We start from the raw sequence: 24,104 nt of genomic DNA on the forward strand, positions 1-24,104 counted from the left end.
TATAAAACCCATTGTAATAAAAAATCAACAGATGCTTACTCCACTGATCAGCAGTGGCGGTGGCAGCAGCAACTGAACACACAGACTTTGATGGAGCATATACTGTATGAAAAGTTTCAAACCACTTAGGACAGCTCCTAGAATTGCTGGATTCTAGCAATAGCAGGTGTGATTTTTCAAAATAAAGAATATGGTAGCAATGAAGTTGTCAGAAAGTAAAATATCCAAACTATGTAGCTAAATGGGTTTTGTGTTTATTGCTTGCCTTGTTACATTCAGTGCTTGGGACAGAAAAACAGTATCAAAATGCAAAATACAAAACAAAACAAAGGAAGTTAGCGTTGGATTGGAAATTTCTAGGCAGCTGGATAAGAAGTTTCACATGCATTTGCTCCCAAGCATATTTATGGTTTGCATTTCCGAGAGAGACATTCGCACTGTCTGGCATTAAAGACTTCATGCTGTACGATGGAGCCGTTGGCACAGCGGAGGGGCACTAGCATTGAATTTGTCACCGTAGCCGAACAACAGGTGCACTGATCTTCAATGTGATGCAGTGTAATGTTATAAATGGCTTTGCTTGCACATTTCCCCTGAAAATGAAATGAGAAATAGATGACTTTGTGACATTTTTCACAGACTAAAATCCCAAGCTTTCCAGAAGAGCTGCTCATATATGCTCAGAAAAATGAAAAGAATTATGGCTAAGGAACCTTAGGTTCTTCAGCGGTACTCAGACTCCTCTTCCCCAAATTCTTAGCAAGCATGGCCAATGGTGAGGATTTATGGGAGTGGCTAAGTGGCTATTCAAAATATACGAAGGGCCAAAAGTCACCTGCACTTGATATAAAATATCACGGTTTGCATACAGGAATCCTGCTCCAGCCTCTAAACGCCTTCCTCATCCCATCTCTCTACCGAAATGTCTCCTTTCTCATTCCTTGTTGCCTCAACTATGGCTTAGTATCACATAATGTGCCTCAACACCAATCAGGGTTCACCTGCTTGAAACTGGCATCTTGTATCAAACTCTTATTTCAATACTTGTGCACAGGAGAACTTAGGCATATGCCCCTGAAATTTTGGATTGATCTGACCCTGCCTTCTGGTATTGCAAAAACAAATACAAAAACAGACAAAAACTTAAAATGTGCTTTTGTTCAATTGTTGTGTAGGCTATCTTTGAAGCCCTGTTACAGTATTAATAAGAAACAGATTTCGAATGTGACTTTGGGTGTGTTTTATTTACAGTGAACAAATGAATGAGAGAGAGAGATGTTGGGGGATTATTTTAAACGGGAAGAAGCAAGCTTAAAATAGCATTCATAATTTTGTGGATGGAGAATCTGACAATTTTTAAACAGTCAAGAGTGAGGACAGATAGCCAGCTGAAGCTCTGTCAGTTGTTTCCTGATTATGTATGCTTTCCAAAACAAATATGATTCCTTTGGCAAAGTGCCAGCTGATGAGAAATGCTACTTAATAAACTTTTGCAACAGTTTGATAAATAAGATTTGTTAAAGGAGTTACAAAATGGATAAACAAACATTTTAAATTGGTAGCCATTATGAGTACAAATGTAGGAAAGAAAGACTTGGTTGAACATAAAGTAACATGTATTTAAACACTTACACTTTTACACCATATAATATTAACTATCTATCTGTCTGTCTGTCTGTCTGTCTGTCTGTCTGTCTGTCTGTATGTATGTATGTATGTATGTATGTATGTATGTATGTAAATGTGTATATGTCTGTGTGTCCATGTAGACAGACAGACAGACAGACAGATTTAGTATTGATTTTGGAGATGCAGAAATCAGGATCCTGCTTATCTGTACATTTTTTCTGTTCAATACAATTTCTGTTCAATACAATTTTGCACCATACTTAAATTTTAACAATACAAAATGCCAGTGCATGCTACAGTATAATGGTGCCTTTGAGCTGCATAAAAATCTGTCTAGAAATGTATGGCTTAGGGATGATTATTACTATGCTGACAGCATCTAAAAATTCTCTGTCATTGTATTGTACTGTAAGATACGTATTGCCCCTCCATTATCTGATCAGCTCTTTAGGATTTGAGAGGTTGCTATTATGATGAAACTGGCATTATATAAAAGCAATTGAGGATCAAATGTCTAGAAAGAAATTTACTGAAAAATGGAATGTTTTTGCTCCATTTTAGAATGATAATGCCAGGATTGTTTTCAGCCATGCTCATTGTTTTTGTTGGTTTGAATTTAGAATGTATGCATTAGGGAAAAAAGTTCAATATATTTATTTACTTAAATCTTTAAACTTTTCAATTAAACACCCCTTTTAAAAAAAAAGCTTTCTGTGATTAGGAATGTGTGTATCTGTAGTCTACTTTGCTGGGCTTCCTCTTTTTCTAATATCCATGTTCCTTGCAGGTTTTGTGTAGGTGTTGTTGTTTTTTTAATGGGGGAAAAAAATCTCGTTGTTTCTCATATTTTAAAGAAATGTATACATTTTTCAAGGGAAAAGATTCCTCATGTATTTCCCCTTATGCTACAGTTCAGGATGGGTGAGGGTGGAAGAAGCAGGCTACAGTTCCAAAAATCGAAACCCAGGTTCCAAATACCACATACCAGCTCACTGCAATTTGTTGCAAGGTGTGCCCAGAGAGGCGTCAAGCATTGTCTACAGAAAATGTGGCCAACTTTGCTTCCACATATTTGTGTCCATTAAATAAATGTAAGTTACCTCACAGTAATGGATATTCAGTTGATCCTCATTTACACAGTCATCCACTTTAATATATTCAAGCCTGCCTGTGACTTGTTTGCATTCTGGCTCTACACCTAAAAAAGCAAAAAGGGGGGGTAAGTTTAATAAGAACATCAGCAAAAAGCAACATCTCTGCAAATTATATCAACTTGCATGTCACAGCCATAAGCCATCTCTTTTCTGAAATACCCATGAAGCAGGGCATTGGACCACCGCCATGCAACAGGACTTCTCAGATAAAACAACTAGACACAATTCCATATGGTAATTAACGGGTAGACTGTATGGATGGATTCAGATGGTGATTAAAGTGTATGCTACTTTCCCTCTTGAGCTGACAATGAGCAGCACATGAAATTGTACTGCTCAAATACTAATACTAAATCCTCTGATTCTTGTAGCCAGCTGGCCGAGCAGAATTGCACCATAATCCACCATGTGATTGAGTAGCATTCGGAAGCATTAGATGCATACACATTAGGTATTGTCTGGGTTCATGACTTGATAAAAGTGTAAAAGGGAAATCCTTGTATGAAAACTGAGATGAGGTGCTGGAGTAAAAAGTAGGCTTTCCTCTTGAGGCCTTTGACTACAAAGCTGCCCAACTGGGGAAAAGGAGAGGAAGGTCTGTTCTAAGAACTTTCTGGGGGCAAATATTACAAATTTGAAGCCACACCCTCCCCTCACAGGCCTCTTGCAGACTGCCTCTATTTCCATCTAAGAAGCTAAACCTGGCTCCAAAAACGGCCATGAGACATTGGGACTTTAATATAAACATAGAATTTTGGAACTGCCCACAAGAATTTGGTGCACGGCCTGAAGAAGATGAATTGAGAGCTAGTTACAGTATTGTTATTTTTAAAAAGTGGTCCAATAAAAGTATCATCTGCTCCTGCATTTGTATTGTTTTGCGGACCATGCAGCATTTTCCTGATTTTTTTTTCCTGAATTGTTATGAATGCTACATATGCCTTTTATTTATCTTCATCCCTTTAAGACAGGGCAGTTCTTTCAATATTGGGTCACAGATGACAGGGGGAAGGGAAAGATGCTAACAAACGTTGAACTGCCTAACAGTCACTGTTCACAAGAGCTTGGCCAGGATTTCAAAGAGAACTTTAACAACAAAGTAAAGATCTAACTGTATGTTATTATTAATGTTTAGCATGCAGCTTCCTAGACATTCTTATTACTTAAAAGTGGAAGTGAAAGAACATGTAAAACTTTTCTCCCCAGCCAGAACCACCTTGAAACTCAGCCTCCTCATGTGGCAATTGAGATTTCATTTCACTATACTTCTTCTACTATTCATGCTCAGAGCCATACATGGAGTATACAACAACCAAGATGAAAAAAGAATGTCAAAACTGTCATAAACTTCCAAAGATGGAAGAAAAATATGTACAAATATTAAAATCAAAAAAATAGTTAGAAAACCAGTTAAAAGAGATACGTCTCAATGTTTTTCAAAAAACTCAGAAACTAGAGGGCCACCTTCTAAAGGGAAGACATTCTACAGTTGTACTGTCTTCTGCTGATCTTAATAATCAAATAGGCCTGCTGTTAGATAGAAACCCACTAACATACTAAACTCCAACTCTGAAAGCTATTTAGACCTTTAAAAGGTAAAAAACAGTAACCACATTTTGCAGCAGCTGAAATTTCCAGTCACTCTTCAAGGGTAGCCCTTTTGAAATAGTTTAAACATGTTACCACCAAGGTATGTTTTACAGTGGTACCTCGACTTACGAACTTGACCCGTATAGGAACAGCATTCGTACGTCGAAAAGTTTGTAAGTTGAGGCAAACTTTTCCATTGGAATGCATTGAAAACCATTTAATCCGTATCTGCTGTTTTTCATTCTTAAGTCTAGGCACTGTTCTTAAGTCGAAGCATTAGTTCCCACAGGAACTAATGCAAAGCCGGTTAATCCGTAAAAACAACGGGGGGGGGATTTTTTTTTTCTTTTGACGTTTGGTTCGTAAGTCAAGGCTCAGTTCGCAGATCGAAACAACTTTTGGTGAATGAGTCATTCGTAACTCAAATCGTTCAAAAGTAGGGACGTTTGCAAGTCAAGGTACCACTGTACTGTTATCAAATCAGGAAATCTCGGTGAGATAAAAGAACACTTCTTGCAACAATGGGCCTTCTTTTTCTCTGCAATCGTAAGCTTCCTATGCCTATTCTATCATGTATTCCTACTGTCTCTGGTGACCTAGGTGAGATAAATGCCAGTGGGGTGACATAAGGCCAACAACAGTTAAAAGTACAAACAAATATATCTTGATTTCCATCTGTATCCTCCCCCCCCCTTAGTAGAAAACTGCCCAGCCAGAACCTGGATATTTGCCAATTTGCATATTTTTCTGAAATGTTTGGTACCATCCTAACAAAGGTTCCTATTAGCAGATGAAAGCCACAACAAGAAGACCACATTGTTGGGAATGTTTCCTTTTATTTTTGCTTTGCTGCTTTATTTTCTGCAGCATTTGTTTCGCTTCAAGTCTTTCAAAGCCTTTTAAATATTGTGTTCACCTCTGTTTTATGTAAAGGTTAATTGACAATTTTCAATAATGGCTCTGTGCCTTAATCCTGGTAGACAGATAAAAAGCCCTCTTAATTAAATTAACTTGTGAGCAGTATTCAGTGGTAGTCTATTATCTCAAGAGCTCCACTGACTTTTATTTCTTAGAATCGGAGCTTGCTGATATATGGACAGGCAGCAGCAAGAAATGATCTTGGGGGTGACTCCTCAAAACTGGGATTTTGTTACAGCAATTACAATGCCTATGTATGGATGGCCTGCTGTGCATCACATCTTTTATTTATTGGCACATGAACAGAACAAAAAGAAAGAGGAGAGAGAGAGAGAGGATGGAGGGTGAAGAGGTGCTGACATTTTGCCCCTCAAATGAGGGATAGCTTTCAGTGCTAAACAAATTCTATAATTATCCACCATATAATTTGGCAACCCAAGCCTTCATTCAGGGTCACATTGAAGAATTACCTTGCAGTCTGTTAAAACATGAAAAAAATCAGGAAGGGAAACAACACTTCATTGTTTTCCTGCATTACTAGCAATTGTGGCATACTGTCCTTTCAAATTAAAACTGGATACACATTTCAGGCTCACATTTGACAAACTGTATTCACAGAATGCATAAGACTAAGGGCACACACATACACACACACACAGAAAAGACCACACTACCAACCAATATTTCTATATGGATTACTGGTCTTGACTGACATTATTGGAAAGAGGCATGTCCAAAGCAGTGGTCCATGCAGTCGCAAGTGTGAGTAGATGTGCATCTCCGTGTGCTGTGTATCTTATATTGGAAGTGTCTGAACAGACAACTGTATCAAATGCAGGTGTGCAATAAACTAGGCTGGTGTGACCACCGACCACACTCAGGAAGCTCCCAGAGTACATGTATTCTAAAGGGGTCTACTGGGTCTGACACCTCCTTCGCAATTGGCTGTGATGCCATCAGCCTAGCATTGCTTCTGGTGCCTGCTGTCAAGTGTAGGAATCCAAATCAAAGGAGATCTGACAGATGGTTTTCCCATTTTCTCTTGAATGCCCAAAACTTACTGGTATCCTACCACTGTCATCACTGTTTTAACGACACTAGAGAGACCTGGCAGTGGTGGCCACTGGCAACAATGCTTGCGGGGGGGGGGGAGCAACAGAAGCATAGTTGTTCCAAGTGGGCTCAGCAGCAGGGTTATGCAGAGAACCCACTTCAGTTTGGTGCCAAGTCTGAATGGAATCGCCTATCTTGGAAGTTGATGAGATGGAAACAAGGCCAAGTTAATAGTTCATATAAAAATGCATATTTTGGACGCATATTTGGATGTGGGCTTTTTTATTTTATTGTATTGTATTTTTGGTACGGAAGCCTGGGATGCTTTTACTGTATTTATTAGTCTGTCTAGGGACATTAGTAGTTCTTCCATGACTCTCAAGCATATAGTTGTACACAGTTCAGGAATTCTTGTATTTAACAATGGGATACAATTTGAACATGGCAAATTTAAGCAATTTTCAGTCTGATTAGATGGCAAGGAAAGGTATGCAAATTTCAAAAATCTATAACTCAAATCAAGATAATCTAAAAGTACTTTTTTGAATATATATATATATTGGAGAGAATACTAATCTCATAAACAAGATATCGTTGGAAGTTGAGCTATGATGAAATGTTTTTTATTTAGAAGTTTCCTAAATTCCAATTTTCATAGAGATGTAAAATATCATTCCAGGATTTGTTGTAAATTTCAAAAAGTATGAGCACTGAGTCTGTGCACAAAAATTGGATTACAGTACATTCTTATAAAATAGGTTAGTTTATTAGAGAGCCAAGTTAATTGTGATATTTATGGTCAAATATCGTATCTAGCTTGATACTTGCTTTGTAATGACCACATTGCTGACATACAGGAAAAGTTTGCACTGGCATCGCTGTGAACAGCAAATATGTGAGGAGGACCATTCTGTTCAGGACTGCAGTGGTTTAAATCCTTTCATGCCCCCAATACCATGGCCCTGATCTGGTCCATTATTACATCTCTGCTGGCTATTCGTTTTTTAAAACAATAATTTAATACAAAGGAAGCCACATGACAATCATATCTATTTTGGCCTTTATTTTAAGCCATCTATTCAAACATCCCTTTTTAGAAAGGTCTAGAGATGAGCACAAACTGCTGGTTTGTCACTTCCCAGCCCAGCCATCTACAGTGGACACCCACTCAGAGGCAGCGTTTAGAGGAGGTGGGGCAGACAAGCCAGGGCACTCCCTCTGAGTGGGAGTCCACCAGTAGCAATAAAGGAAAAGCAGGTACTTACATGTCTTACAGCAAGTGTTGTCGATTTTTGCAATTTTACCCTTAAAAAAAAAAAAGGCACACACACATTATTTAAGATAACATAGCTTCCTTGTGCGCTGTTTCTGTCATACACATAGAGTCTCTTTTGTAACACTTTCTGAATAGCAAGAGATTACAGAAGTTGCTATATCCTAAGAGTGAAGTAAAAGCCAAAGTAAATTCAACCTGCCATGTTTTTCTGGTGTTGCAGAGTGAAGAGGGAGCTGCCCTCATATCGTAGCCCAATGTTCAAACTACTCCGCCTACCCACGCTAGAAAGTGAACAGCCACAGAGAGGAGAACATACAGGTTCTTCATATTGTGATTTGGACTAGGAAACAAAGTGCAGGGTGGAAATGGTTGCTCCTCCCCACATGTTGAGGACTCAGTTATGCATGGGGTCCCTAAAGCTACATTTTGGCAAAGAAACTTAAAAAGATGGCAGAAATTAAATTACAAATTACAGGATCATGTCTAGTTTGGTCTTAAATGTTACCAGGAATATTGTGCCGCTATAAACAAACTATAGTACCTGGAGCATCTGTTCATTTATTTAGAAAGGAGTTTTTTTTTTTTTTAACCTGGATCTTTCACTCTTATGGAGCTCTTATGATAGCTTACACTTGGCTATATGAAGGAAAGATGTACAGTATAATGAATTAATTCCATTAATTTTTAAAAATTTGTTGTTTGCGAATTCCTCCATTTCCTCCAGCCTGTCTGGGGCCTACTTTCTGGGGCAAGAAGTAGACCCCAGACAGGCTTACTTTCCTACTCAGCTGGTCAGTGATGGCAAGGAGGAGGCCCAGAGTGAGTAAGGTAGATGATGCTGGGGCCCATGAAGAGGGGCTTTGTGGGAGGTGTGGAAGAAACCAATGATGAAAAAGCTTGGCATTTCATTTTGCTTTGTGAACATGCAGTTCTCTGAATGGCCCACAAAAAAAAAAACAAACAAACAAGGAACGCATGGCTTTTTTGGTTCGTGGCTCGTTTTGTGCCCCTCTCTAATTCTGAGATGAAGAACACATTATCTATATTTGTGGCAACTTAAAGACTAGTTCATTTGTTTGTTGTACACTTTTGTGGATTGTAGACCTCGTCAGGTGGTGCCTGAACATGTGGGCTACAGTTCAACAAAGCTTATGGCCAATTAAACACTTGTTACTCTTGAGAATACTGCAAGACTCCTTGTTGTTTTGTCAGCAATGGACTAACACCAGAAATAGCCATTATAGATATCCTGTAATTAGAGGTGAAAGCACATTAATATAACCCATGTGCTCAGACAAACTTTCTGGTTACATTTTTAACATTTCACAACAGTGAGATTGGATTGGAATCCACACTCTACCTGAAAAGCACAAATTTGCCAGTCATTTTTGAATGTGCGTGTATTGGCATTTCCAGGATTTAGCTGACAAGGTAGCTAAGGGGAATTGTTTTGTATTGCCTGCACTTTTTTAAAAAGTTCACACATTTTGTCATATTGGAATGAGCCACAGCCAGATGCATGCAGAATAAAAAGGTGGTGACTATGCAAACTTTTCCTTTCTTTTCTTTTCTTAAGTGTAGGACCTCAACAACAAACACCTTGTGCAATTACGTAATGAAATGAATATTTGAAAGTATGCAAAATCCTTTTTTTTTCTTCCCCATCATTTTGTTCCATCTCTCTGACATCTAGGCAAGGTAGAAAAATGCTTACAGAGATCATAACTTTTACATGGAAAAGACCAGTGTTACAGCAGAATTTAGATTGTAAACTACACAAGAGAGGAAGCCTTCTTTACTCTGTAAAGCACACTGTACACAAATGGTGCTATAGTAATACTCATCATCATCATCACCACCACCACCACCACAATTGTAGTGTGAAGCCTGCCCAGCATAGTTACATTGTAAGCACTACTTACTCCCTCAGCCAGACATTTGTTAGAGTCAAAGGGGGGGCATCCAGTGATTCGCTTTTCCCAGATGAAGTCCCCTTTCATGTTGACTTTACAGGAGTGACTGTCGCAGCCATCTTGGATTGTCTCATTTGGCTGTAAAGAGTCAGAGGATTTTAAATGCAGGAAAGTTGCACAATGGTAACAAGTCATGGATAGTTGCTTTTTTAAAGTTCCAAAATATATCAGGTGAAAGTCTAAAGACCAGTTAATACATTTACCAGGCAGTGACCAGTCATTGTATGCTGGGTATCAAACACATGGATATCCTGCTCCCCAGATATAACGCAAGGGGCAACATGGGGAATAAACTTCTCAGGTTGAACTCTGGTAGCAATTGGGTGCTTATGCCATCTATCAAATATCCAGGTAAATGTTTGTCTGCAGTAGCAAGTACAGACCAGTTAGATAATATCCTGTGACTTGTCATAATGAAAATGTACTCATCTCAGATAAAGTTTGCCTTCTCTCACTTTAAAACAGAGTTTCATTCTTGCTTCTATACAAGCTGTTTTCTGTTTAACTCAACAACATGTCTCCAGTATGTTATCTATTTGCTGGTCTGGAGCATCAAAGATATTGCATTGCTAGGTATCTTACTGTGGAGAATCGAGATGGATAATAAATGTTGGTTCGGATGTTTACTAATCAAATACACTGTACAGAGTGCAGTGGGACCCTCATCACCGTTGCGCCATGCATTTCACAGTCAGTAACACAGAAACATTCTGGGCAAAATGAAAAGTAAATACAGTAAAACAGTTTAACAACAGTGGGAAGCTGGAGCAGCTCTCCCATAAGAAATAATCACAATAACTGAAGCTATTTAACATGGGGGGGGGGGAAGCAAGATATGTGCCCACAGAATTATTCATGGTGTGAATGGTAAGTCTTTCTTTTTTGTAAGACTAAAACGTGAAGCAATCCATTTAAGCTGAATGGTGAAAAATTACAGAGAAAGATGGAATTCGTTATCAAAAGATAGAGCAGTGGCTGCCAAAATGGACATGAGGGATCATGCATAATTGGCAAAACTTTGTAAGAAGAACTGGCAGAAAAATACCAAAGTCACCATTCCTTTGAATTCACTTCAAGCAGATCTGGCACAGACACCTGCCATGGGCTGTTATTTACAATTTTTCTGCATTATCCATAAGATGTTAGTGCATATACCTAAAGAAGTGGAATTTTATCTATGAAAGCTTGTTGCTGATTCAACTTTTTAGTAGTCTAATAGAGGTATTGCCTACTCTTGCATTTCTGTAATCTTAAGGACCATACAGCCATTTCATAATTTTTTCTAGCCTTAGTAATTGTAGATAGATTGCTTCTCATTGCCAGTTGCTAGGGGACATGAGTAGATCATTGTGCTTATGCGCTTCTGGTGGACTTCCTGTAAGCATCTGGTTGGCCACTGAGGCAAAGGAATGCTGTAATGCATAGGTTTTTCCTGTGAATTCAGCAAGGATCTTATGTTCTGTTCTTAGGATATGGATGGGCAAAATGCCACCAGCGCCATCCTAGCCCCCTAGTTCTCTCCTGCAGAAGGGTGTGGGTCAGTGTGCACATACTAATGGAGGAAGTTTTCACATTAGAGAGGTTGGGCGGGTCCACCCTCGCAAAAATAGTGAAATGTCCATCTAGCCACTTCTTTGAAGATTTGGGTTTTGTGGTTTTGTTTTTTAATGCCATTTTCTGACATTTTCCTGCCTGGTGACATCCATGGCTAGATCTGGATATGACAATTTAAAAAAATGTGGTCTACCCACCCCTTTTTTTTTCTTCTATGGCATTGTTTGTTGGTAAACTGTCACACTAGAGAACTAAGTTAAAAATTGCACTGCCCTGATTTGCATATACTATAATGAATTAATTTTTAATATTTAGCACTCAGTAACATTTCAGTGGCTTGAGAACACCCCAAGCAAGACTAATAACTCTGTTGCACTGATTTCAGTCAGAGGGTTAGCATGTTTCAAATCTTCTCCTCCTGGAATACTACTTTGTATGCACTGTCTACAGCAGTGGTCCCCAACCTTGGGCCTCCAGATGTTTTTGGACTTCAACTCCCAGAAATCCTGGCCAGTAGAGGTGGAGGTGAAGGCTTCTGGGAATTGTAGTTCAAGAACATCTGGAGGCCCAAGGTTGGGGAACACTGGTCTACAGTATTTTCCTGCCTTTTCCAGTTAGCCACATTCTTGCCACTGAGGTGGAATGGGGACTTTCTGTAAAAAAATAAACAAACAAATAAACAAAACAAAAAACCCCACCACATCCCATGCATTCATACAACATTGTGGATAAGGCACTGCATGAAGGTAAAAATCTTTGGAGAGAGAGAGGATCAGCAATCTAGGGTATTAGGACAGACGCATGACATCAACTGACCTTCAGGTAGATAATCGTTCTGTCCCTCAGCTGTATGGCACATGCAGTTGGTAAGCATTTGCCACAGCAGGAGCCAGAGACTTGTTCCATCCTGTAATTCTATAATGACAGAAAATTAATGATTTATTCAAACCTCAATGCTAGCATAGACATTGAAATAATATGTTAAATGGCATTGGTTCTACCTAGTGTGGTAGTCTGTTAAAAACAACAACAATTAACTCAGGATATGATATTAAGGAGAAATTCAAGCCTGTTCTATTACTAATTTATCATTTCTTTATTTGCTATAAGTAAAGAATATCTGCCTGCCTGCCTGCCTGCCTGCCTGCCTGCCTAACGAACTAACGAACGAACTAGCTAACTAGCTAACTAGCTAACTAGCTAACTAGCTAACTAACTAACTAACTAACTAACTTCTTTATAGAATAAAGCAATAAAGCAAACAAGCAAACTGTATTAACATCAATGAGACATCTCCTCTGAGGGGCAGCTGATCTCATGCAATCCCCCTTGACAACCTGGTTACCAGTTTATAGGTAAGGATCAGTGCAGAGCCGCATTGTGCTAACCGTTTTGCAGTAGTAACATGAGGACCTGCCCTAAAAGTCATGGATTTGCTGTCATTTACAAATATAGAGAAGTGAATCTTCCCTTGTTGAAGGAAGGCAGATAGAAGAGAGACCAAGGTCTACTTTGATTCCTTTGTTCCCTGGCCTTTCCATCTCCATGATTTTCCCATTTGAAGGGGAGGGACTTGGCTCAAAAAGTACTTCTTCTGAATCAAATTCTTTACACCTCTACAGTTGCTGAAGGATTACAATAGTGTTTATACCTCTCTGAACCTCTGAATAAACTTTTGTGGGGCAGAAATAGGTACAAAATTGGAAATCCACAGATAACCTTAGGCTAGATGGGCAGTATACAAAGTAAGTAAGTAAGTAAGTAAGTAAGTAAGTAAGTAAGTAAGTAAGTAAGTAAGTAAGTAAGTAAGTAAGTAAGTAAGTAAGTAAGTAAGTAAGTAAGTAAGTAAGTAACTAACTAACTAACTAACTAACTAACTAACTAACTAACTAACTAACTAACTAACTAACTAACTAACTAACTAACTAACTAAATGCAGTTAATTTTTAGGATCCAATCAACTCCTTTTAGCTCAAAATACATGGTGCTTGTTATCATGAACTTTCACAGTTTGCATCTTCTAACTGGTGTGTACTATGGTTTGGAATAGACAGGAGACTTTCAAAAATCAACAGGGCTCTTAGGGTATAGCACCCTCTCTTACCTTGGGGCAAGGTTCACAGGTTTTCTTCCCACATACTAATTCATATTTCAAGTATGGTTCTCTCCCCAGGCTGCACTGACAGCTGGTGCACTGATCCAATAACATGCGTTTCCCAGGCTGAAAGATCAGAACAGGTTTGCAGTTTTGAGTGGTCACTCTTTCTCATTAGAAACATAAAAAAACTACACATCTTTTTCCTCTGATGAAAACAATACACCCTGTACACACTCCCTAAAAAGCATTTATCAAAAGGTTAGACCTGAACACATCCAAACTCTCAACTCCCCATAGATGATTCTTCCAGTTTACATTGCAGCTAACTAATCGAAAGGGATTGTAAATGGCGAATGACATTTTTATGTAGCACACAGTCTTGCTGCCAGTTGGCCATGCTGTTGTTTTAACTTCACATATATTCTGGTGAGATCTCAGCTAGCAGAGACTAACCAGCAAAGAAAGTGCAATTACATCAGTGTGCAGCCACCATGAAAAAGGCAAATTCCAGGCTGGGGATCGTAATGGAAAAATAAAACTACAAATATCACAGTATTCTTTATGGAGCTACAAGGCACATCACATTTGGAATACTATATATAGTCCTCCCTGTTCTCAAAAAGAATATACTAGAGCTGGATTCAAACTTGTGAACCTGCTCTCTTATGAGAAACTGCTTAGGTGAATTTATGAGGACTGCTGGATAGCCCAGTGGTTTAGGTATCTGGCTGCAGAACCAGAGGTTGTGAGTTTGGTTTTCAACTAAGCTTCCTTGATGGGCTGATCCATGATGTTCCTTCCAGCTCTGCAGTTCTAAAATCAATATTATTATTATTTGTTAAGATATTTGGAGCTGTATAGACAAGCAGAGGGAAAGGTATTTATTGCCTCCAGTATCAGAGATGGCATGTTTTTCAATATTTGCTGGGGAACATGAGTGTGGGGGGTGGTGCTATCACAGCCACATTCTACTTGTGGGCTTCCCAGAAGCTGGCAACTGAACACTTGACTAGATAGGCCTTTGGTCTGATCCAGCAGGACATTCTGTGGTAACTTGTATCTACGGATCAGGCATTCCTGGATAAGACTTTGTGATGCTTTTTGTCCTTTTTAGGTACAAATAGCTGCTTGGAGTGCATATTGGATAAAAGCAGCAACATTTGGAGAAGATTAACCCTTTCCCTATGCTGTTCTCCTTATCTAAATCAAATCCATCCTTAACCTGCAATTAGATCCTCACCAGCATATACTGTATATGAAAGTTTCCCCTCCCCTCTGCCCATCTTTCTCCTCTTGCTTTCTCTGACTTTTATTCTTCACCATGAATCTTCCCATTTTGCAGCTGAGGTTTACAAGCCAACCGTGGAGCAGAAATGTAACAGATGCCTTGCAGTCATGGAGAGGACATGCCAATTATGGCATCCCAAACGTTCTAGGCTCCTGGGATCCTGATCCACTTCACATGTCTGTAAAGCCCTGTGTTTAAGAGGGGATCACATATATGGGATTTATTGATTTCTACAGGAAGTGGAGCATTATACTGTTTTTGTATTAATAGCAATGCCTTTCCAAATTCGGTTCTACAGAAAACCTCAGATTCCCAAATCATAGTAATTGAATCCAGCAAGTTGCGATTTTAAAATTTGGAGTTCTCTTTTGTGTGTTGTGAGGATTGGGTCGCCCTAAATGCAACAAAAGTAAATCAGAATCAAATACCTGGATATCAGTAACACTGTGAGGGAGCTTGGTGGATTTTTAAAATCTTCTGAAGATCTTTTTAAACCACATTTGTTAAATATACCTATGAAATTCTAAATGACAGTCTCATTGTCAACCCCCCTCCACCCAACATCTGCTCACACACTGCTAGCAAATGAAACCCATAAAAGTTCGTATCAAGGCAAAGAGTGTCCATGTCTTCCTTAATCACTCTGCTCAATAAAAGCCTGGGAAACCAGATGACTTTTGCAAGGCAATTTCATTTGGTAAGTCAAGCCACCTGGTTGTAAGTTTAAAGCACTGCAAAATGAACACAGTTAAACCAAACTATGGGAGGATAAAGCTTGTAACTGGATACGAGGTGGAAATGTAATGGGATTAAGGAAAAAACAAATGGCTCCAGTAATACAGTTGCAACAGAAAACTCTGAACATGGAACCATCCAGTGGGTAAGTTAATGGGGGGCACAAAAGAGAGGCGAGGAAAGAGGAGCTGGGATTTGCCTTCAGTGGAAAATGAAATATGCACTTCAAGATGGCTTTACAAATACATTTTTTCATAACTGGGAGTTCAAAAGTGTAGCTAGCATTGTTTCCATGCAAGAGACAGAACTTACTGAACTGGGACCAAAACTTCAAGAAACACCCTAAAAATTAACCAAAACAAAATTGTGCACATACAACCTTGGAATGTTTCAAATGCCTTCTCCCCCTCCCCAAATTAATAAAATCTATACAGGAGTGTTAACTGCATGAACAGCTAGAAGTGTTAAAAATAAATTATTGATGGCTAAAATTGAACTAGAAAAGAGAGGTTCCACAATATAAACACTACTGTGCCAAAAATAGTTCGATACATTATTTCTGAATCTTTTAATTTGTTAATGATGCTGTGTGCTTTTTTCATAAGGAATAAAATGTTATTGGGTAATATATTTGATTCCTGACTCCAGACAGATGACAGCTGACAAGTAAAGCTAAAGGCAGACCCAGGGAGCTTGCGACCAGAGCTTGCAAACAGGATGCTGTGGGAGTTCGCTGTGGGAGGCCAAGGGGGAAGCCCCTAACAAATTTTTTGGGTTCCTTTGGGTATACGTACAACTACATTTAAACTAACAAAACAAGAGGGACAGGTATCCTAAACAAACAGTTGAAAGTAAAAGGCTAGAAGGGATTATGGAGGGCGGAGACAATTCAGTTGTGCTTACCTGCAAAGTTTTGCCATGTTTGTCTTTGTTCATGAGTGTAAAATGCTGTATACATGTAACAAGTGTAAACTTGTGGCACTGTTAGAAGAGAAAGTCTGAGACTTGGAGCAGCAAGTAGCCACACTCAAGGTTATAAGGGAAGATGAAGATAGAACTCTTGAGCAGCAGCAGCTGTCAGAGGGGGCACTGCTGATGGAAGAAAACCAAAACATTGCAGTGGAGAAAAATGCTATAGAAGCTACAAACATAGTGGAGGAACCACCATGGAAAAGAATCATAGTTACTTGAAGAAAAGTCTGTCAGACAGCATGCAGAGGACAGCCCATAGGAGGACATGAGTAGGGTTGAAGTGCAGCAGAATACAGTTGCTGAACCCACACCCTACAAAAAGAAGAAGAGGAGAGTAGTTGCAGTAGGGGACTCCCTACTATGTGGAATTGAGACAGAGTTATGCCAGGAGGGTCCGTGGACTCGCCAGGTATGCTGTCTCCCTGGAGGACAGATAAAGGATGTGATGGAAGGATTGCCATCACTCATAAAACCTACAGATACATATCCCTTCCTTCTTGTCCATGTCGAAACAAGTGACACAGCCAAGAAGAGCTACCAATAAATCACACCTGACTTTGAAGCTCTGGGAAGGAAACCCAAAGACTTTGAGGCCCAGATAGCTTTTTCATCCATCCTACCAGTGCTCAGAAGAGGAATAGAAAGAGAAAGGAAGATCCTCTGGGTGAATGACTAGCTACGAAGGTGATGTCGATGAGAGGGATTTGGTTTTTGGGACCACAGGCTAAGCTTCCTGGAAGAAGGATTGCTAGCAAGAGACAGTTTGCATCTAACAAGGACTGGGAAGAATGTGTTTGGCCACAGCATGAAGAACATCAGGAGGGCTTTAAACTGAATTGGAAGGGGGAGGGAGACATAAGCCCAGTGTTAAGGGTAAATGAAGCCTTACAATAAGAGGAATGGACCAAAGTGATCAAAAAAGCAACAATAATAACATCAGCATTAATAATCACAATAATAATCATAACAATCATCATCATCATCATCATCATCATCATCATAATATTCATAAAAATGTACAAACAGGCCACAAATCACACAACCTCTGGTGTCTATATATAAATGCTAGAAGTATGGGAAACAAACAAGAAGAACTCAAAATTTTAATTCGGGAGGGTAAGTATGACTTGGTAGGAATAACTGAAACTTGGTAGGATGACTCCCATGACTGGAATTTAGCAATTGAGGGATATAAACTGATCAAAAAGAACAGAGAGAATAAAAAGGGAAGTGGAGTTGCAGTATATATCAAAAGTGCGCATTCCTGCACAGAAACACAGGAGAAGGAGATTGGCTGTCCCATCGAGAGCATCTGGATCAATCTAGCTGGGGCAAAAAAACAAAAGGATCTTGGTAGTTGGCGTCTACTACCAACCACCCAATCAAAGAGAGGAAGCAGACAAAACTTTTGAAAAACAAACTGCAGAGTTTTCTAAGAAACACGACATAGTAGTGATGGGAGATTTCAATTTTTCAGATATATGCTGAGGGGCTAATTCTGCCAAGTGTGGTCCTTCTAAGAAATTCCTGGCTTGTGTGGCTGATAATTTTCTCCTACAAAAAGTGGAGGGAAAAAGTAGAGGATTTGCTATTCTTGACTTGATTCTGACCAACAGAGATGACTTGGTGGGGGAAGTGGCAGTAAGGGGAACTCTAGGCAAGAGTGGTCATGTCCTTCTAGAATTCTTGATTTCAAAGGAAACGAAAGCAGAGTGTAGTCACATACGTCTGCTGGATTTTTAAAAAGCCAATTTTAATAATCTCAGAAATAGGATAAGTAAGGTCCCATGACAGGAGAACCTAGCAAGAAAAGGAGTCCAAGAAGGGTGGGAGCTTCTAAAAGAAGAAATTCTAAAGGCACAATACAAAAATTCCAGCAAGAAGAAAAGGTGGGAGGTGGCAAAACAGGCCAGTGTGGCTTCACAAAAAGCTCACAGAGGACCTAAAAACAAAATAAAACAAAAGCATGTACAGGAAGTGGAAAGAAGGCCAGGCCACCAAAGATGAGTACATAAGTAGCAAGGAAATGCCCTCCATTAGGAGGGCAAAAGCTGAGAATGAGCTGAGGTTAGCTAGAGACACTAAAAGCAATAAAAAGCATTCTTCAAGTATGTGAGTAGCAAAAGACAAACAAAAGTCATAGTGGCAGAGCTCCACAATGGAGATAGAAAAATCATCATCATCATTCTTTATTATGGTCACAGACCAGTGAGATTATTTTAAAAAAATACAGAACATACAGAAAAATTGCCTATATGTAGTATATAAAACCTTCTTTCAGTGTGATTTCCTCTCTAGTTCTCATAGCAATCAACAAAAATTTAGACACCTTGTCAGTAATAAAAGTGGCAGGACAGTAACAAATATGTGGGGTTACTGTGCAGAGAGACACCTATTAGTGGAGAGATTAACTTCTTTCTACAATCTTCATACATTCTCCAGTGGAAAATAACATTTTCAACTGATTCAATATCCCCATTTCCACAAGGACAAGTTCAATCATTAAACGGAATTTAATTCTTATTTCAGTTCAGTTTTTCCCAAAAAACAGACTATGGACTTCCAAACAAATTGGAAGTGCAAGTAGGTGGGGTGAGGAGACAGGATTGCAGCTGGAGATTGATAAACAAATAGTCAAGGAATACCTTACCACCTTGGACGAGTTCAAATCTCCAGGACCAGATGAGCTGCATCCGAGAGTACCGAAGGAACTGGCTGAAGAACTCTCAGAATGATAGCACTTTTCAAATATTTGAGAGGCTGTCATACAGAGGAGGGGCAAGATCTGTTCTCAATCATCCCAGAGTGCAGGACATGCAACAATGGGCTCAAAGTTAAAGGAAGCCAGATTTCGGTTGAATATCAGGAAAAACTTCCTTAACTGTTAGAGCAGTACGACAGTGGAACCAGTTACCTTGGGAGTTGGTGAGTGCTCCAGCACTGGAGGCATTCAAGAAAAACTTGGATAATCACCTGGCAAATATGCTTTGACTGTATTCCTGCGTTGAGCAGGTGGTTGGACTTGATGGCCTTCCAACTTCACTTTTCTATGATTCTATGATATGACTGTTTTGTAGTACTTGTTGGTTTTGTTACTTTTCTTATGTAGTTCTAGGAATGGTAATTGCCAAACTTAAGGGTAGATACACTTTTTAAAAGTAAATGAAGACCATTATTCCTATATGCTTTTACCTAAATCTTATCGAAATAAACAGGGTTTATTTCTGTCTAAGAAACACATAAAATTTCAGTCGATGGATAAAATCCTGTTGCCATAAGTTACATTGCATAAGACTGATAATGTTAGCAACAGCAGTGATTTTTACTTTTTATTTTTTGTAAATTAAATATTTCTGACTTCAAGGTTTCAGTGTAATCTCTTTCTTTGTCAGGATCCTGTAGAAGCCATGGAACAGCAGGGGGAAGGCTTTAATTACCCCCACAAGCCTTTGTTGGAATGACTACAACCAGTGGTGATTTTCATTAATTAAAGACTTCTCCCTCCTGTCTTGTGGTCCCCATTACTTCCCAATGTTTAAAAGGATTAAATGGGAGCCCGGGAGCTTTGAAAGAGAAGTCAGAGATGTTTAATTTCTAAACAATTGCCACTGTTTTTTGACTTTTTTGACTACTTTATCAGCCTTATACAGTGTAAGTTAAGGGAATAGGATTTCAGCAATAAATAATTACTATTGAGGCAATTGTAATAATTGTAATAACGATCTTTATGAATGGATGTAATTCATAAATAAAATAACACTTTTTGAATGGTGATACTGTCTTATTTTGTATTCTTTGCAAAATCCTTATCAAGCAAATATGTTTTCCATATAATATTTTCTCTACAGAAGAAAAAACATTTGTTGCTATGCTTTATTAAGAAAATTTATTAAGAAAACACACATTTGCTGCAATTATAAATTGTGTAAATATTGCACAGCTGCTCAGAAAGACCTGAGGAGGTGGTGGATCTTCCCTATTTAGAGGCACATGTATCGTCTGAAGTGAGTCTTGTGGACCACATATGTTTTTATGCAGGCCTTTATTATATAATCAAGGAGCAAACACCAGAAAACATTCCCTTGAGAGACACTGATGGAGCTTCAGAAAGAGCATGTCTATTTCCATTTAATTTACAATCTTGATAGTTACTATAACAAAAAGCTTCCATTATGTGAGGCCCACAGAAAATTAGATTTCAGGGAAAAGCTGGAGAAGCAACAGAGGCAGAACTCATACTTTGCACATAAATTTCCCTGATTTAATCCCCACCATCTCTAGGTATGGGAAGGACAGTCTCTTGTCCAAAAGCCTAGAAAGCAGCTGCTAGCCAATATACTTGTGCCGTTCATTGTATCGAGCTAAATAAGACAATGGGATGACACAGCTTCCTATGCCTTTTCCATTACTTCTACTTTTCTATATGGAATGAGTATTCAGGAAGATGAGAGTTGAAGTAGTATAGCTCAGACACAGGTTTGCTGCCTCACAAAGAGTTAGGCCTATGATTCACTAAGAGTTGAGCTGATCTTAATTTTAAAAAAAAATACAAAACATGGAAACATGTCATAGAGACATCCCATCATTGCAAACAGAAGACTTTTAGAGAACAGTATGCGTTATCATCTTACCCCAATAACAGTGCCATTCAAAATGCAGCCACTCACAGGTTCTGCAAAAGAAATATGCCTGTTAGCATCAACATCTTACTTACAATTACAGGGCTCTTATACTGGTATCAGAATCCTGAATAATTTAAACTATAAAATACCATGCAAGGTTAATCCTAATCTGCAATCTTTGTTAACACTTCACTTGACTGGATTATTTTGCACAGAAATGCCCTACCTCTTAAATTCTTTCATTTCTTGCTTCCCACTTAGAGACAATATGGCAAGTTGTACATCATGAATCTCCTATAGTTAATTGTAATTTCTCTACTCTTGACTTGTGGATCACTTAAACCTAAACTAGTGTAGAGATGGTAAAGAACTGCATTTCATTCAACGATCTCAATGAAAAAAACCTATTCGGAGCCTCTGAGACTTGGTGGAAGAAGAAATGCACCTTGCCTTGAGAATTCACAGCCCTGTGTGTCTCAAAGTACGTACAAAACTATGAGCACTTTTAAAAATGGGAATGGCTGAAATGCTTACAATTTTAACAGTGTGCCCAAATATGCTTTAGTTAAGTAAAGGAACTGCATAAATTTAGCAAACTGTGTAAATAAATGCATACTGTAAGCATAATATGTAAATGTACACACTAGAAAAAATGCAGAAAATGTATATGGATTCCATTGTTGGAAGATTTGAAAAAGTCTTAAACCTCAATGAAAAACAATGACATGAAAAAATGCAGTTGGCATTCAAAGAATTTCAGCAAAATCTGAGAGATTTTCACATCTGTTAGATCCTACTGTTTCACTCAGCCTTGAGAAATACCAGTTGTTACGGAAAGCTGAACTTTGCCATAGCTGGATCAGTGTTTCTTTTAGTGGTATAGGACAAAATGACAGTACTGCTCCTCCTGGCAACTACTGATTTATCATGCCCTTTCCCTAAAACTAGCTGGCTGAGATAGTTCAGTGCATTAGAGACTTGGCTGTAGAGCCAGAGGTTGGACATTTGATTCACCACTGTGCATCCCAAGATAAGAGCCAGCCTGGGTAGCATTAGGTAAGCTACACAGTCCCAGAGTGTCACCAGAAGAAGCGAATGGGAACTACTTCTGATTACCCTCTGCCAAAAAAAAAAAAAAAAAACAACCCACTTTGGAAAGGGTTGGCATATGTTGGAATCAACATAATGGCATGTAATTAAAATTAATTATTATTCCCTAAAACAAGTATCTGTTCTAAGTTTCAGAACAAGTATGACTACATGGCAAGTCAAATAAAGTGGGCAAATTGCAACTACTCAACAAATATTTATTACCCAATCTATCTATTACCCAAATCAACTTCCAGATAGACACTGTGGAGCACATGCCTCCTTGCTATCAATCTTTCCTTTTTAGGCAGACATTTGGCTCAAACACATTATAGGATGGCAAGAGGTAGGTTATTGTTGTTGTTGTTTAGTCGTTAAGTTGTGTCCGATTCTTCGTGACTCCGTGGACCAGAGCACGCCAGGCCCTCCTGTCTTCCACTGCCTCCCGGAGTTGGGTCAAATTCATGCTGGTAGCTTCGGTGACACTGTCCAACTATCTCGTCCTCTGGTAGGTACAGTATTTTAACTAATCACTTCTTCATGACTTATTCTTTCTGTTTGATATGACTGTTTTAAACGAAATAAAGTTCTTCAACCACCTTATATAGCAAGAAAGGGGTTATATAAACATATAAATAATAAATACCTTCCCCTTTGCTCCAGAGTTAATATATAGTAATATGTCCTAATAACAGAGCCAAACATTGCTGCAGAGAAAACAACCTGAAACGTAATCCGGAATGGGGGGTAATGTAGTGTGAAACAATAGGAGAAACTGCAGATTGAGGAAGGATGTGTTAATCCAGTCACATGCAATTCATGTATACAGATTTAGATTAAATTAATCCTACACGCTCATTCACTCACTGATACTGGGGGACACTGAAGGAGCCTCCTCGAAGAATGTGAACAGGTATTCCCTGGGCAACAACAGCACCTATAGGCTGATCCTCCCACTCCAGAAGGACCACTGTGTGATTGTACTCACTACTGGATGAGTCTGACTACATGACTTTTACAACGGCCTGCAAGCAGTCACCAATAACAAAAGGGCCCTTGTCAAGACCATAGCTAACCCTAATCTCTATTAACACAGAGGGCTTGTCAGCACCTAAAGAAGAGCTACTGCATCAGTTCTGCCAGACATACCGTTGTGATATACTTTATATTAAAAAAAGCATAGACAGCCGTCACTGACACACCAGATCATGTGGCATGAGACTTGAAGCTGAGAGTATGAAAGTGCTGTATATGTAAATCCTGGCCTCCAAATATCATCTACTGCTTTCATAGAACAGGATGATATAAAAATAATAGCAGGGAGCTAAGTAATTGCACGGTGGCCTCAATTTATAAATCACCTAATACAATTTTTTCCTTTAAAATCCTGACTAATTTTTGGAGAGGAGGTGGGCCAAGATGGATGGAGTTCCCTCTCAATTGTAACTGCTGATGGAAGTTTTGTAGGCTTGAGATAGCCTAATCAAATTTTCCAGGAGAGGAAAATATATCTGAAGAAAAGCACCATCTGAGAAGGTGGGGGGAGCCCTGGGCTACCTCCCTAACCCAGAAGTCAGGCATTCTCTTTGGCAGGACTCCGTACAGGTCTGAAAAACTGACGCAGTCCAGAGGGCTGGAGGAGAATGGATACACAGCTATATCCCAGATTTACAGACACCACTGTAAGCAAATTTATTTTCATTACTACATTTGATCTGAACACTTGGAAATCTACTGTGATAAATGAAGATAGGTGGGAGTAGTAGGCTGTAAGACTAAATATTGAAAGCATTCAGAAGCAGACAGCTGAAGAGGATGGGAGGGAACACAGAAGTTCATTAAAAGAGACTTTTAGCCTGATGAACTGCTGGACTATTTCTCTGCAAAGTTCCCCCTTAGAGATCTGCTGGATATTATTAAATGTTATTGAACAGTCTCACAACTCTAATCATTTAGATCAGTGGTTCTTAACCTTTGTTACTCGGATGCTTTTGAACTGCAGCTCCCAGAAACCCCAGTCAGGACAGCTGGTGGTGAAGGCTTCTGGGAGTTGCAGTCTAAAACTCCTGAGTAACCCAAGGTTAAGAACCAGTGATTTAGATTGTGCCTACACCCATCTTATTAATGCCTGAAGAAACCGGTACAGAAATGAA

At 39.1% G+C, this 24,104-nt stretch overlaps 1 protein-coding gene across 1 annotated transcript in view; it reads right to left on the reverse strand.

The window, feature by feature from the left end:
• Positions 1–232: 232 nt before the first annotated feature.
• VWF (von Willebrand factor) overlaps positions 233–24,104 on the reverse strand; it is a 172,954-nt gene continuing 149,082 nt past the window's right edge. Inside the window, exons 46-52 of the mRNA XM_020785775.3 lie at positions 20,872–20,912; positions 13,252–13,368; positions 11,964–12,062; positions 9,543–9,671; positions 7,610–7,649; positions 2,730–2,827; positions 233–593 (exon numbers count right to left, since the gene is read on the reverse strand). Of these exons, the coding sequence (XP_020641434.3) occupies positions 405–593; positions 2,730–2,827; positions 7,610–7,649; positions 9,543–9,671; positions 11,964–12,062; positions 13,252–13,368; positions 20,872–20,912 (713 nt within the window). The 3' untranslated portion in view covers positions 233–404. The remainder of the gene's footprint in view (positions 594–2,729; positions 2,828–7,609; positions 7,650–9,542; positions 9,672–11,963; positions 12,063–13,251; positions 13,369–20,871; positions 20,913–24,104) is intronic.

This window comes from Pogona vitticeps, chromosome 5 (assembly GCF_051106095.1).
Source record: "Pogona vitticeps strain Pit_001003342236 chromosome 5, PviZW2.1, whole genome shotgun sequence".
NCBI lineage: Eukaryota > Metazoa > Chordata > Lepidosauria > Squamata > Agamidae > Pogona > Pogona vitticeps.